Raw genomic sequence first — 14,531 nt, 5'->3', positions numbered from 1 at the left:
GGGGAGCGGCCATGGGCAGACAAGCCCTCCTTCGCGCCCGTCCCTCAACTTCGCAGCGGGAGCGGGGACGCCGACCCCATTTCCGACTTTCTTTCCTTTAGGTTGGGCGGCTAACCTAACGCCAGCGGGAAGGCGCTGAGGAGAAGGGCTGACAGGCCTGGAAACTGTGCCCGCCGCGGAGGGAGTTCCCATTAGCACGGAGAAACCCTCGGAATCTGTGAAAAGCAGCCAGTAGAATCAACGACAGCAACCCTTTCCTTCCCAAACAGGTCTCAGAAACCCCAGAGCCGATGCTGAGAAAGGGCGGGAAAGCCAAAGCCACCACCAATTTTTCCACCTATTGGCTAATCCCGCTGTCGTTCCCGCAGGCCTGCCTTCCTTGCTCGCGGGCGATGTTCTTACTGGCTGACTTCCGCCAGCTCTCCGCTCTCATTGGTCAGTGTCTCCGTTCGTCACGCTCGGGCCTTGGAGAAAGGCGGAGAGTGGCGTTTGGCTCCGCCCCCGGTCGCGCACAGGCGCGTCTGTGTTGGGGTCGGAGGCTCCGCCTCCGCGTGCCGTGTGCAAAAACAAACAGCCGTTAGGGAGGAGGTGCTGGGGGCGGGGTTTAGTTAGAAGGAGGCGCGCAATTGGGCGGTCGCCGGGGTTCAAACGAGCAAGGCGAGCGGGCATTGGCCGGGGTGGTGCGAGGCGGGCCCCGGTTATTGTCCGGGCTCCGGCGGCGGCGGTGGCGGCGGCGGCGGTCGGTGCTGCGCGAGCGGTGGCGGCGGTGGCTCGGCGGGACCGAGGGCGGGAGCGGCCGAGACCATGGTGAAGTCTGCGGGGCGGCCGGGTGGGTGGCGATGGCCGGGCGGCGCCGCTACCTGTTGAGGCGTCAGGCGGGCGGGCGTCAGGCGACTACGACGGCTGGGCTGGCGTCAGGCGGTGGGGTTCCCCGCGGTCCCGGCCTCGCCCGCCGCGGCGCCGGCCCTAACTGAGGTGTGCGGGCCGAGGCCGGGTGGCCCTGAGCGGGACAACCCTGGCTGCTCTGCAGCACCTCCGCTGCCCCTGCCACCGACTTTGACTCCTGAATTGTGCGTCGGTAAAAAAAAAAAAAAGTGCGGTTTTTAGAAACGCGAGTGGAGGGAACTTGGCCCCTTGTGAAGTTGGCAGGGAAAGGCGCTGGAGGGTGGCCGTGCCCCGCGCGGGAGCGAAGCAGCGACGCCGAGGCGACGAGCAGTGTCCGCCCGAGCGCCCTACGGAGACAGCCCTGCCCGGGGCTGAACCACAAACAGAAATTATGGTTATTGTGACGTTATGGCGTCTTAGACCTGGCTTCGACCTTATGGATGGTCGCACCCCGTTTCTGACTTGTAGTTGTGCAGTTAACGGAAGCGCTTCCGCCGGCCGACTCAGGCACAGATTAGATCTGTCTGTAAACTGATTTCCTCAAGCGGATGATTCTCCTGGTCCTTGCTGGTTTCGAAGGGGTCACTCATTTAATTTCTAGCGACCTGCCACATATTGGCTGTCCCTTTTACCAGCAGCTAAAAATACATGCACGATCGCATAAGCTAAAAATACAGGAGGCGTGGAGTTGTCATTCTTGTTTTGAGAATTCTAAACTTGAGGGGACGTGAGCATGTATCTGTTGAACTAGTATGCAAGTTTCTTGGCATCCAGTTTTCAACTTTTCCTGAATGAAATACACTCCAGCTGGCTCCATAGGCGTATTTTCTACCGAGATTCTTAACCCAGGTTAATACTAACACAGCTCTTAGAATCAAAAATTTTATGGTGCTTGTATGTTGTTTCTCAATCAGTCATCAGACATATTAAAATGAATGTGTGAAGTTGGAGGGTGTATATAGAGTTTGAGGGGGTTGTGAAAAGAAATTATTTACTGTACAATTTTATATTCGCACAAGTTTGATTCCATAAGACTTTGTTTTTGTTAAGTATGAGAAATGTATCCGGAAACCACGGAAATAGTCATTTAGCTTAGAGATTTTTTAAAAAAAAATTTTTTTTAATTTATTTATTTTTGGCTGCGTTGGGTCTTCGTTGCTGTGCGCAGGCATTCTCTAGTTGCGGCGAGCGGGGGCTACTCTTTGTTGCGGTGCTGGGGCTCTAGGCACGCGGGCTTCAGTAGTTGTGGCATGTGGGCTCAGTAGTTGTGGCGCACGGGCTTAGTTGCTCTGTGGTATGTGGGATCTTCCCGGACTAGGGCTCAAACCTGTGTCCCCTGCATTGGCAGGCGGATTCTTAATCACTGCACCACCAGGGAAGTCCTAACACTGAGATTTAAAAAAAAAAACTGATTTCATGTCTACTTCCTTAAAAAGCAAATAGGTTAAATAGCAAGTATGATGGATTTGAAGTGATAAAATTGCTTAAGAGCAGTAAATTGGGAAGCCTGGGAAGTTTTGCAGGTGGTAGTTTTTTTTTGTTTGTTTTTGTTTTTTGTTTTTTGGGTTTTTTTGCGGTACGCCGGCCTCTCACTGCTGTGGCCTCTCCCGTTGCGGAGCACAGGCTCCGGACGCGCAGGCTCAGCGGCCATGGCTCACGGGCCCAGCCGCTCCGCGGCATGTGGGATCTTCCCGGACCAGGGCACGAACCCGTGTCCCCTGCATCGACAGGTGGACTCTCAACCACTGCACCACCAGGGAAGCCCTGCAGTTGGTAGTTTTTAATGGATAACTACTAATTTCATAATTGTCATAGACAGTGATTATAGTTTTAGACTCATGCACCAACTGAGAGGTTTTTTTAATGTATTTACAGCAGGGCAAATAGAGCTGAAAAGATTTATTTGAAGAAGAAGTGAGAATATATGGCTACTCCCCCATATGGTTTTGGGAGATAAACATGGGGGGGATTTTTAGCCTAAAAAGTATTTTAAGGAAACCATTACAAAGGGACAAAGGGAATATGCTATTTCAAAGCTTAACCTCTGCTTCAAAAACATCCTCAAACAACTAGCCAATCATGTAAACTGATTTATTTAACTAATTTTTCTTTTAACAGAGAAGAAATAATAGATTTAAGTAGTAAAATCAAACAGCCCAAAAGAGAATATTGGTTTCCCTCTCAAGTCAGATCCTTAGTATTCCATCCCTAGAGGCAGATAACTTTTCTGATGTATTGTGTGACCTTCTAGAAATGTATATGTACACACAGTCTACAGTACTCCACTTTATGTAAACAAAAGCTCACTGCACTTGCATATACCTTGCCTTTTACACAAATATGTTTTGTGAGTTGTTCCTTATCAGCACATATCTGTAACTCATTTGTTGAAAGGGCTGCATAATACCCCATTGCATTTATATACTGTGTCCTGTTTGTGACCATTCATGTTATTTGAGAAATATTTCTTTATCAGTTGAAAGTAGTATTTGTTTAACCCCTTAAGAATAAGTTTATATGTCCCTTTTTTTTTTTGTAAAATACACGTAACAGTTGACCCTTTTGCCATTTTTAAGTGTACTGCCAGTCATCTCCAGAACTTTTTTATCTTCCCAAATTGAAACTCTGTACCCATTAAATAGTAACTCTCCATTCTGCCCCTTTCCCCAGCCTCTGGTGACCACCATTCTGCTTTTTGTTCCTATGATTTTGACTAGGTACCTCATGTAAGTGGAATCATACATATTTGTCCTTTTGCTTATTTCACTTAGCATAATGTCTTCAAGGTTTACCCATGTTGTAGCATGTATCAGAATTTCCTTCCTTTTTACAGCTGAATACTATTCTATTGTGTGTATATACCACGATTTTGTTTATTCATTTTTCCATGGTAGACATTTAGGTTGTTTCTGCTTTTTAGCTATTGTTTATAATACTGATATAAACAAAATAGCAAATAGTATAGAAAATATCTGTTTGAGTCCCTGTTCCCAATTCCTTAGGTATGTGCCTAGAAGTGTAATTGCTAGATCATAGAGTAATTCTCTGTTTAATTTTTTTTAAGATGCTTTTATTTCTCCCCATAGAGCTAAGTTCTGAATATTTCTGTGGAAATGATACACACTGACATTTTTTTAAATTATTTTATTATGAAATACTTCTAGCATGAGAGTTATATTGACTTGATGAAGATTCTTCAGTCTGAAATTTGAAAAATATGTTCAAATTTTTAGAAATCTCATTTTTAAAAAGTATTTAAGGTTTGACCTTGTTTCTATATAAATTAATAAATGGTGGACTTCCCTGATGGTCCAGTGGTTAAGACTCTCCGCTTCCACTGCAGAGGGTGCAGGTTCAATCCCTGGTCGAGGAAGTTCCACATGCCGCAAGGTGCAGCCAAAGAAAAAAATGAACATCATCAGTTGTGGGACAAATAAAATTATTAAAAAATAAAATAAATGGAGATGTAACACATGTATATTTAAAATTGAAGATCACCTAGATGTTTTTAACTACCTAAAGTAAAACTAGAAGAAATTTTATTTCCTAAGTTTATTTTTTTTTTTTAATTTTTATTGGGGTATAGTTGATTTACAATGTTGTGTTAGTTTCAGGTGTACAGCAAAGTGAATCTGCTATACATATACATATATCCACTCTTTTTTAGATTGTTTTCCCATATAGGCCATTACAGAGTATTGAGTAGAGTTTTCTGTGCTATATAGTAGGTCCTTATTAGTTCTCTGTTTTATATATAATAGTGTGTATATGTCAATCCCAATCCTCCAATTTATCCCTCCCCCGGCCTTACCCCCTGGGACCATAAGTTTATTTTCTACATCTGTAACTGTACTTCTGTTTTGTAGGTAAGTTTATTTGTAGTCCTAAATAGTTTTGAAATAGCATTTTCGATTCTTCATCTGGAATTTTTTCCACCTAGGCTGGAGGCAAAGCTGGAAAGGACAGTGGGAAGGCCAAGGCTAAGGCAGTGTCTCGCTCACAGAGAGCTGGGTTACAGGTAACATCCATGCTGTTGTAATTCATTATTTTCTTTACTGTTATAATTCATGACTCATAGGTGTTTCTTTAATTACAAAAGTGTACTTGTACTACTGGCCTTTGATAATGAGATTAATTGGTCAAAATATAAACCACAAAGCAACTGCCTTATTTATTTGTTTGTTTGTTTGGCTGCGCCAGGTCTTAGTTGCGGCACACGGGATCTTTTTTAGTTGTGGTATGCAAACTCTTAGTTGCGGCATGTGGGATCCAGTTCCCTGACAAAGGATTGAACCCGGGCCCCCTGCACTGAGAGTGCAGAGCCTTAGCCACTGGACCACCACGGAAGTCCTGCAACTCCCTTGTATATAATTTGTATTCTCTTCTTCTAAACAAGGACAAGTTATGAAAAGATCTTAAATGAATTTGGTGATTTTGCTCTCTTAAAATCTATTATTTCTAGATTGTAATTATGTTCCTAGTTCTTTTATAAATTGTATCAGATTGAAGTGAGTATGCTGTGGCTTTTATTTTAAAGAGTGTTTGTCATGGTACATCGGCTTTCAGGATGAGAGAATAATGAACTGTCCACTAGTCCTGTGAATCTTTCCCCAATACCTTCAAGTGTAGACTCAGTGATATACTCAAAGCCCTAAATGGTTTCAAATTTCGTATATTTAAATTGTTGCAGCTTTAATCCACAAACTCAGAATTTTCTGGATGAGTAAGAATTATTCCCTACATGTAAGAGATACTTTTTAAACAGGAAAGTTTGAAGTCCAGACTATAAGGTTAGGATTTTTATCTTCTTGACAGTAGTGAGCCATTGAAAGTTTTTGAGGAAGAGGATGACATGATCTGGATGGTACTGAAGGAAGGGGGGGCGAGAACTTGTACTTGGTGGGTACGTTCTGTATTTTAGAACATCATGCAAATCTCAATTAGAATTTATTTGAAGTGTCCTTACCTTGAAGTGGGAGATGGAAGACAGATACAGACTATTGCAGTGGTTTAGGAATAAGGTAATAACATACTTGAACTTGAGTAGGATGGAAAAGAATAGAAGGCTTGTGTATGCTCCCCAAAAATGGGAGGAGGGGTATGGGATTGAGAGGACGGTCAAAGAGAAGTTTCTCTAAGGCTTAGACCCTAAGGAGCAGAAGAGTTTGTAGTAGGGGCAAGTTATGAAATAATAAATTTAACTGCAGTCGTTTTGAAGTTCCACCAAAACATCCATATGAAAATGTCCAAAAGTTGTAGATTTGAGTCTAGCTTTCCAAGAGAGGTGATCAAAAGAATTAGAAATTTAAGGTCACTTACGTAAAATTGGCAGCTTGTGCTGTGGATAAGTTTCCTAAGTCGAGCATGAGAAAGGATCAAAAAGGTATTGGTGGACCCCGTACCATATTTGATATGGTATTTGAGTCAAAGAATGAAAAGACTGAGGAGTAGTCAGAGTTAGTATTAGAACTATGTAATTGCTTCAGCCTAAGAAGAAATGGTTTTGTTTTTTTGTTTTTTTTTTTTTAAATAAATTTATTTATTTATTTTTGACTGTGTTGGGTCTTCGTTTCTGTGCGAGGGCTTTCTCCAGTTGCGGAGAGCGGGGGCCACTCTTCATCGCAGTGCGCGGGCCTCTCACTGTCGCGGCCTCTCCCGTTGCGGAGCACAGGCTCCAGACGCACAAGCTCAGTAGTTGTGGTGCACGGGCCTAGCCACTCCGCGGTATGTGGGATCTTCCAGGACTGGGGCTCGAACCCATGTCCCCTGCATTGGCAGGCGGATTCTTAACCACTGCGCCACCAGGGAAGCCGAGAAGAAATGGTTTTTGAGGTCCTCTGTGTCAGACGACATAACATGCGGTTACTGAGGATGCAGAAGGGAGTAAGACATGGATCCTGGTCTTGGGGAGCTTAGAATTAGGGAAGGATGTAAACAAAACAATCATGCCTTTTCTCTTTAAGGATGCAATCTGGAAGTAGATTTTGCTGGCAAGTAGATTTTGGTAGTTAAAATGTTACTGCTCGTCTTTCAGAATGGTGTTTAACAGAAGCCAGGGTTGGATTGGGAGAAAATGGGTGACAAGAAAGGGGTTTCAGGGTTTGCTTTTAAATCTTGCCTTTGGAAAGGAGATGTCTAGACTGTAACTGGAGGCAGTTGCTGTAGACACGTGGAGACATTTTAAGTGAAGTGTGCAGAAGGAAAGGAGCCAGCGAAAAGGAAGCAATTGGAGCTGTTGAATGATGGAGCAGTAACAGCGTAAGGAAGGTCCTTAAGACAGTTGGGAGTGGGGTTAGTCAAAGGCACAGACAAGTGGGATTAGGGGACTTTGGAGGTGAGAAAGTGCCTGTTCTCAGAAAGTAGAAAGAAAGGGTCACAATGGGAGAATGGTGTTGGTTTTTAGTTCATGCTTTACTCATATTATTCAGCCTTTGATTACATTCAGTAGTGTGATAAGACTTCAGTGCTTCCATTTGGATGGTCTCTTTCAGTTTCCTGTGGGCCGCATCCACAGACATTTGAAGACTCGCACCACAAGTCATGGAAGGGTCGGTGCCACTGCTGCAGTGTACAGTGCCGCAATTCTGGAGTACCTCACTGCTGAGGTTAGTGGGGGAAATGTTATACATGGGAATCCTAGAGGTGTCTTGGACATAATGGCTAAAACCCATGGAATATTGGTTTGAAATAAAAAAGACAAACTCTTGTTAGTTTCTTTTAATAGCGGCTTTAGATGTGTCTTATCAGCCTATTACCTAGTACCAGTGTCAAATAGAACTTTGGTGTGCTCTTTTTTAAAGTTAAGTAAGGGTCAATAATCCATATTTTTAAGTGACGTGACAAGTGTAAAATAATTTAAATACCATACTACTAATTAAATGAACTCTGAAATACGTATATGATCGATAGGTGATATTTGTGAAGTTACAGCATAACTTTTTTTTTTTACAGCATAACTCTTTTTTTAATTTTTATTTATTTTTTTTGCAGTACACGGGCCTCTCACTGTTGTGGCCTCTCCCGTTGCGGAGCACAGGCTCCGGACGTGCAGGCTCAGCGGCCATGGCTCACGGGCCCAGCCGCTCCGCAGCATGTGGGATCCTCCTGGACCGGGGCATGAACCCGTGTCCCCTGCATCGGCAGGCAGACTCTCAATCACTGCGCCACCAGGGAAGCCCCAGCATAACTCTTAGTTAATAAAGATTTGAGGTGGGGTGAAGTCTTGGCAGTGTGATGATACATATTTTTTAAATATCACAACTATATTATGATAACAAAATTTGGTAAAAGACCTAAGCAACCTTCTGATTCTGTGCACGGTTGTATGCATAAAATGCTGTATCTTACTCAGTTTGACTTTTCAGGAAGATAAGTTAATTGGGCAAGAGTTCTTTTTTTTTTTTTTTTTTTTTTTAATAGTTCTTAATTCTTAGGTCATGGACTACCACTTCCTCCATTCTAATCCCTCCTAAGGAAAACAAAAGGGAAGCCATGAAACTCCTTCAACTACATTCCAAGCAAGGGAAGTAAGTTGAGTAACAAGCAAGTCAACTGATAGAGATAGCCAACCTAATAGAAATGGGGAAGCTTCCTACTTGAGAAAGATGTGGTTGGGAGCTAGGTTGAAAGATTTAGCTTTAACCTGTGTGTTAATTATCACTGCTGTCATTTCATTAACCTTACCAAGTCATTTATTTTCCTATTGGAGATTTAACATTGATAGTTTCAACTTCACTATGTCACAAGCAGGGATTTTGAGTTGGTAATGTTTTTGTATTGGTACTAGTTAAGAGCCTTTCTGCTTTATCACTCTTATACCAGTTTTTATTTGTTTACCTGCAGACTTTTCAGAAAGGTATGCATTTTGTGCACTCATGTAGAGGCATAGGCTTCTGGTTCAGATTTTCAAGTCCCATCTAAACTCCCATTATCTATATTCTTAGGAACTTTATGATTTTTTAGTTTAAGATTAAACAGTAATCATATACATACATACATACATATGCAGTCAATGTGTATTTTCCAAATATTTAATTTTGGGGTTTTAGTCAATAATAGAGGTAAAGAAAATACTGAAATCTAAGTTCGGGGTAATCACTTTTCAATGTTGGCTTCACACTAGGATCACTTATGAAGCTTTCAAAAGATACTGGTGCCAGGCCTCACCCCAGACCAGTGAAGGTTGCAAGGGAGAATGGAGTAGAGAGTACTGATGGTTTTTAAAGCACGCTGATTGCTTCGGATGTACACCGAGGCTTCCCACCACTCTGTTTAAGTGAGGAGGTTCTGTGGAGTTATTTTTGTGTTACTTCCATCAAAGGTTTTATAATGCCAGTACAGTCTATGGAGGCAAAAAAGAAAAGAAAAGAAAAATGCAATTTTATGGCCAACTGGGACTTTGAAATTTCTCTAGTTGAAAATTGCCCTTATAGAATAAAGGGCTTCTAGCTAATTGCCTACAGATTATAGGGCCCAGTGATGTTAAAACTCTGAATAAGAAATTATTTTAAATTATATTTTAAAATTTTTCTACAAGTGCTAAGCAATAAATTTCAGCTGTTAAGGGCCATGAAAAAATAGACTACATGGGTATATTAAAATATATTTCTAGATGTTCACATTTATTGAATAGATTCTTGGCTAAGGGATATTATCTCTTGTCTTTTTTCTTTCTATAGAAGTAGATTTTTGCTCAAGGTTCTAGTTCTCTTGCAGAGAATGAATATAAAAGGACCAAATGGGGCTTCCCTGGTGGCGCAGTGGTTGAGAGTCCGCCTGCCAATGCAGGGGACACGGGTTCATGCCCCGGTCCGGGAAGATCCCACATGCCGCGGAGCGGCTAGGACCGTGAGCCACGGCCGCTGATCAGGCCTGCGCGTCCAGAGCCTGTGCTCCGCAACGGGAGAGGCCACAACAGTGAGAGGCCTGTGTACCATAAAAAAAAAAAAAAGGACCAAATGAAGTAATAAGAGTTCTATAAAAGCATTACAGAAATTTGGAAAAAATTTAGTGTTGGTTTATATATGTATCTTGTGTGTTTTGTGTATAGATGCTGTAGTGATCTTTTTAGCTATAATTGCAGGCCTAAACTGAATCCTTAAACACTTCACCCTTGTTTGATGTGCTATCTCACCGGATGCTTTGTAGGTGCTGGAGCTGGCAGGTAATGCTTCCAAGGATCTCAAAGTTAAGCGGATCACTCCGCGCCACTTGCAGCTTGCAATCCGTGGTGATGAAGAGTTGGATTCTCTTATCAAGGCTACCATAGCTGGGGGTGGTATGTATTCTTTCCTCTTCAGCCTAGATGGTTAACTGGCCTAACTAATAGATAATTCAGATAGATGGTCCGATACATGTGCATCACCAGCTAGAGAGCATAGAGACTTAAGTTCCAAAAGGGTTAAGTCCGACAATTCCAGACTTCTCATTATGATCTGAATACATATCTCTTCTCTTTGTAGCCATATACAACGCTATTTTTATCTTAGCAAGTTCTTCATCTGAATTTCATATGTGAGACTTAAAACCTGGTGTTTAAAATATTTCCCATATCCTTTAAACTGTTTGAAAAATGATCTTGAGAAATTGCTTAATATGCTCTTGAAAATCAGAGCTGAGATAATTGAATGAGTCAGGATCAGTGAAGGTGAGATATAAATTGGTTCTTAATACTTTTTGGATCACATTTGGAGAACCTCTTGAAAGCTGTGGTTACTCTTCTCTAAAAAAAGCACATAAAATCACACCATTTTACATACAGTTTTAGAGGGGGTTTCCCAGACCCCGAGACGGGGACCCCTTGGTATAGATACTTTAACAGAATCAGAATGTGAAAGGGGACTTAACTAAATTTCTTTCTTTTTTAAAAGCCTTTTTGTTTGTTTTTTAAATTAATTACTTTTGGCTGCATTTGGTCTTTGTTGCTGCTTGTGGGCTTTCTCTAGTTGCAGCGAGTGGGGGCTACTCTTCGTTGCGGTGCGCGGGCTTCTCATTGCAGTGGCTTCTCTTGTTGCAGAGCACAGGCTCTAGGCACATAGGCTTCAGTAGTTGTGGCTCGCAGGCTCTAGAGTGCAGACTCAGTAGTTGTGGCACACGGGCTTAGTTGCTCTGCGGCATGTGGGATCTTCCCGGATCAGGGCTTGAACCCATGTCCCCCGCACTGGCAGGCGGATGCTTAACCACTGTACCACCAGGGAGGTCCTCATTCTTTATATAATTGCTTTTTGGGGTTGAAGCCCTAAAGTGGTAAGATATAGCCAGTTTAGGGACTTCCCTGGCAGTCCAGTGGTTAAGACTCCATGCTTCCAGGGGGCACGGGTTCAATCCCTGCTTGGGGAACTAAAGATCCCACATGCCTCTCAGCCAGCTTAAAGTTTTTCTACTAATACTGTTTCTTTTCATTTCATTCTAGGTGTGATCCCTCACATCCACAAGTCTCTGATTGGAAAGAAGGGACAGCAGAAAACTGCTTAGAGAGTTGTTCTAACCAACCTTCTTCCTCCCCGTCATTGTACTGTAACTGGGACAGAAGAAATAATGGGGATATGTGGAATTTTTAAAACAGTTAAGTGGAAAAGCATAGACAATTACTGTAGACATGAAAAAGAAACATTTGTATGTTCTTAGACTCGAAGTTTGATAAAAATATCTTTTCATGTGGCAACAGTTGTGTGTTGATTGGCTAGGTTTCTCCCATGTGTTTTATACAAAAATGGAATTGATAAACCATTTTTTAAAAAAGTAATTTGTCTCTAAACCGTTCTGTTTGTGCTGTGTTGAAAATATTTTGCTCATACTTCAAAATTTTTTAAATTTCAAATTGGTTATATATTCAGAAAAATCTTAAAACAGAAATTGGGAATCTCCTTCTATCATGATTGATACCATATTATATTGAATCTTGGCTGCTACCTGTTAGTAGTAGGCACCAATTATTTTACATAACACTAAAGGAAAAAACTGCCAATTAAACCATAATATGCCATCAATTATGAGATGCATCCCAATTTCAGAGATGTTAGAGTATGAAAACATGCATTTAGAATTGATGAAATAGGATAGTGGATTTATTTAATGAGCACTTACTATGTGGCAAGCCCTGTGCTAAGCGCTTTATTGATGAAGAAATTTTATTACCCCCATTTTAAAGATGTAGAACCTGAGGCTCACAGAAGTTAAATGGCTTGCCAGAAAACATTTATCTCATAGATAGAAAAGGGCAGAACTAGGATATAAACCTAGATTTGGCTGACTCCAGAGCCCACACCCTTACCTAGAATTGAAGTTAAGATGATCAAAGTTGTCTGCTTTTGGCTTAAAATTACAGCTTTTAGTGATCTTTTATTGATACAGTAACATTCAGTAATTTGTACAATATTTTAAAAATTATTTTTGTTTGTCAGTTTCTAAGTAACTTGTAAGATTTAAGTTAATGTATCAGTTAACGGTCCATCAGAAAATTATATTTTTCTGGAAGTCTGGAAGTCTTCATTAAAAATGGAAATTCTTTAATGTTTTATAATACAACAGTATCAAAACAAAACTCTCATTTTTAAAAACTTATTTTATTATGGAAATTTTCAAAAATAAAGAGAATAGTATAATGAACCCCTGTGTACTCATCCTGCAACTTCAGCAGTTATCCTGTGGTCAGTTTTGTTTTACTTGTATCCCCCAACCTGAACCCTCATCCCAGTTGATTGGTTTGAATCCCATTCCAGGCATGATTTATTTTTATGTCCACATACTTAAGCATGTGTCTCTAAAGATGGGGTACTTTTTAGACCATAACCACAATACCATTGTCTTAAGACAGCTAACACATTTTATAATAACAAATACCCAGTCAGTATTCAGATTTCTGATTGTTTCGTAATTTTACGGTTGGTTTGTTTGAATCAGGATCCAGACACTATGTCTTACATTTTACTGATAGCTCTTAAATTTCTTTTTAATCTGTATGTTTCTTTTTTATTATTATAATTTTTGAAGAAACTGAGTTGTTTGACCTATAGGATTGTCTCTAAGTGTGGATTTTACTGAATCTTGGCACATATTTTGAAGAAGTTTCTATATTGAAAGGATCTACGATTATCCATGTGTGAAGTTTTAGTAGTTTTTAGAAACCAAAGAAGCAATAGAAAAGAAGGCAAAATAACCTATCAGAGAATAGGGTCTTTTACTAGAGTTTTCTATATAATTGCTTCAAATATCTGTTTCCTTTTGGTAGTGTAATTATTTGTTTCCTACTGTGTTCCCAGGATTGTATTTTTGTTTTCTGATGGAAAAAAAATAGAACTGGGCCGTGTGCTCTGGGGCCTCACCCCCACATTTGGTCCATCTTCTTCACCTATACACCCCTTCCTCCCACTGGCTTTTTTTAAAGCATGTCCCAGCCATCATATTGCACCTGTAATACTTTAATAGGTAACTCTAAAAGAAAGCTTTAAAAAGGCGCCTTTTTCTATTTTAAACAAGACAGTACCTCATTGTGGTTTTGATTTGCATTTCCCTGATGATTAGTGATGCTGAGCATCATTCCATGTACCTGTTGTCCATCTGTATGTCTTAGAACAAATGTCTATTCAGATCCTCTGTCCATTTTTTTTTTATAAATTTATTTACTTATTTTTGGCTGCGTTGGGTCTTCGTTGCTGCGTGCGGACTTTCTCTAGTTACGGTGAGTGGGGTGCTACTCTTCTCTGCAGTGCACAGGCTTCTTATTGCAGTGGCTTCTCTTGTTGCGGAGCACGTGCTCTAGGCACTCAGGCTTCAGTAGTTGTGGTGCACGGGCTTAGTTGCTCCGCAGCATGTGGAATCTTCCCGGACCAGGGCTCGAACCCATGTCCCCTGCGTTGGCAGGCGGATTCTTAACCACTGCGCCACCAGGGAAGCCCTCTGTCCATTTTTAATTGGATTTTTTTTTTTTTTGCTACTGAGTCATATGAGTTATTTTTATATTTTTTGGGTATTAACCCCCTATGAGATACATGATTTTCAAATATTTTCTCCCACTCCGTAGGTTGCCTTTTTTTCTTCTTTTTTAGTTATTTGTTTGGCTGCATCAGGTCTTATTTGCAGCACACGGGATCTTTTGTTGCAGCGCGTGGGCTTCTCTGTAGTTGTGGTGTGCGGGCTCAGTAGTTGCGGCACACGGGGCTCTCTAGTTGTGGCACACAGGCTCTAGATCCCACAGGCCTAGTTGCCCCGTGGCATGTGGGATCCTAGTTCCCCAACCAGGAATCGAACCTGTGTCACCTGCATTGGAAGGCAGACTCCTAACCCCTGGACCACCAGGGAAGTCCCCGTAGGTTGCCTTTTTATTCTTTTGATAGTACGATGGTCTTTTTTTGACATTATGAAAAAATTTTAATATGCAGAAAGTTAACTATACAGTGAATAATTCTTAACACCTACCACCTAGATTCTACAATTAATAGTTTACTATATTTGTTTTATAACAACTATTCGTCTGTGAGATGGCCCTCATTTGCCTGCTGTTTTTATTCTCTGCTTGTCCAGTTATTTCTTGTTAGAGAAGTTCTTAGACCAGATCATGTTGTTCATTATATTAGATGATTGAGGGACTTCACTGGTGGCACAGTGGATAAGAATCCGCCTGCCAATGCAGGGGACATGGGTATGAG

The 14,531-nt window shown here is 41.4% G+C and overlaps 1 protein-coding gene across 4 annotated transcripts; it reads left to right on the top strand.

Annotated features, from left to right (window-relative positions):
* The first annotated feature begins 644 nt into the window (after positions 1-644).
* Positions 645-11,629, top strand: LOC116759516 (histone H2A.V). 4 transcript variants are annotated; one of them, XM_032643363.1, is made up of 5 exons: positions 661-807; positions 4,826-4,903; positions 7,377-7,490; positions 10,033-10,162; positions 11,297-11,629. In XM_032643363.1, exons 1-5 carry the CDS (start codon positions 805-807, stop codon positions 11,356-11,358), a joined length of 387 nt encoding a protein of 128 aa, XP_032499254.1. In that variant the 5' UTR covers positions 661-804; the 3' UTR covers positions 11,359-11,629. The 4 variants fall into 4 exon arrangements, with proteins under 4 accessions (XP_032499255.1, XP_032499256.1, XP_032499257.1 ...); XM_032643364.1 differs by lacking the exon at positions 4,826-4,903 and having other exon boundaries at positions 645-807; XM_032643365.1 differs by lacking the exon at positions 7,377-7,490 and having other exon boundaries at positions 645-807.
* The last annotated feature ends 2,902 nt before the right edge of the window (positions 11,630-14,531 follow it).

Source organism: Phocoena sinus, chromosome 9, assembly GCF_008692025.1.
Source record: "Phocoena sinus isolate mPhoSin1 chromosome 9, mPhoSin1.pri, whole genome shotgun sequence".
NCBI lineage: Eukaryota > Metazoa > Chordata > Mammalia > Artiodactyla > Phocoenidae > Phocoena > Phocoena sinus.
The sequence above is the reverse complement of the archived record's forward strand: the minus strand, read 5'-3'. Positions and strand labels throughout refer to the sequence as shown.

Coding starts and splice junctions, on each gene's coding strand:
- LOC116759516 (XM_032643363.1), top strand. Junction 7,491..10,032: donor TGGAGTACCTCACTGCTGAG/GTTAGTGGGGGA, acceptor GATGCTTTGTAG/GTGCTGGAGCTGGCAGGTAA. Junction 10,163..11,296: donor GGCTACCATAGCTGGGGGTG/GTATGTATTCTT, acceptor ATTTCATTCTAG/GTGTGATCCCTCACATCCAC.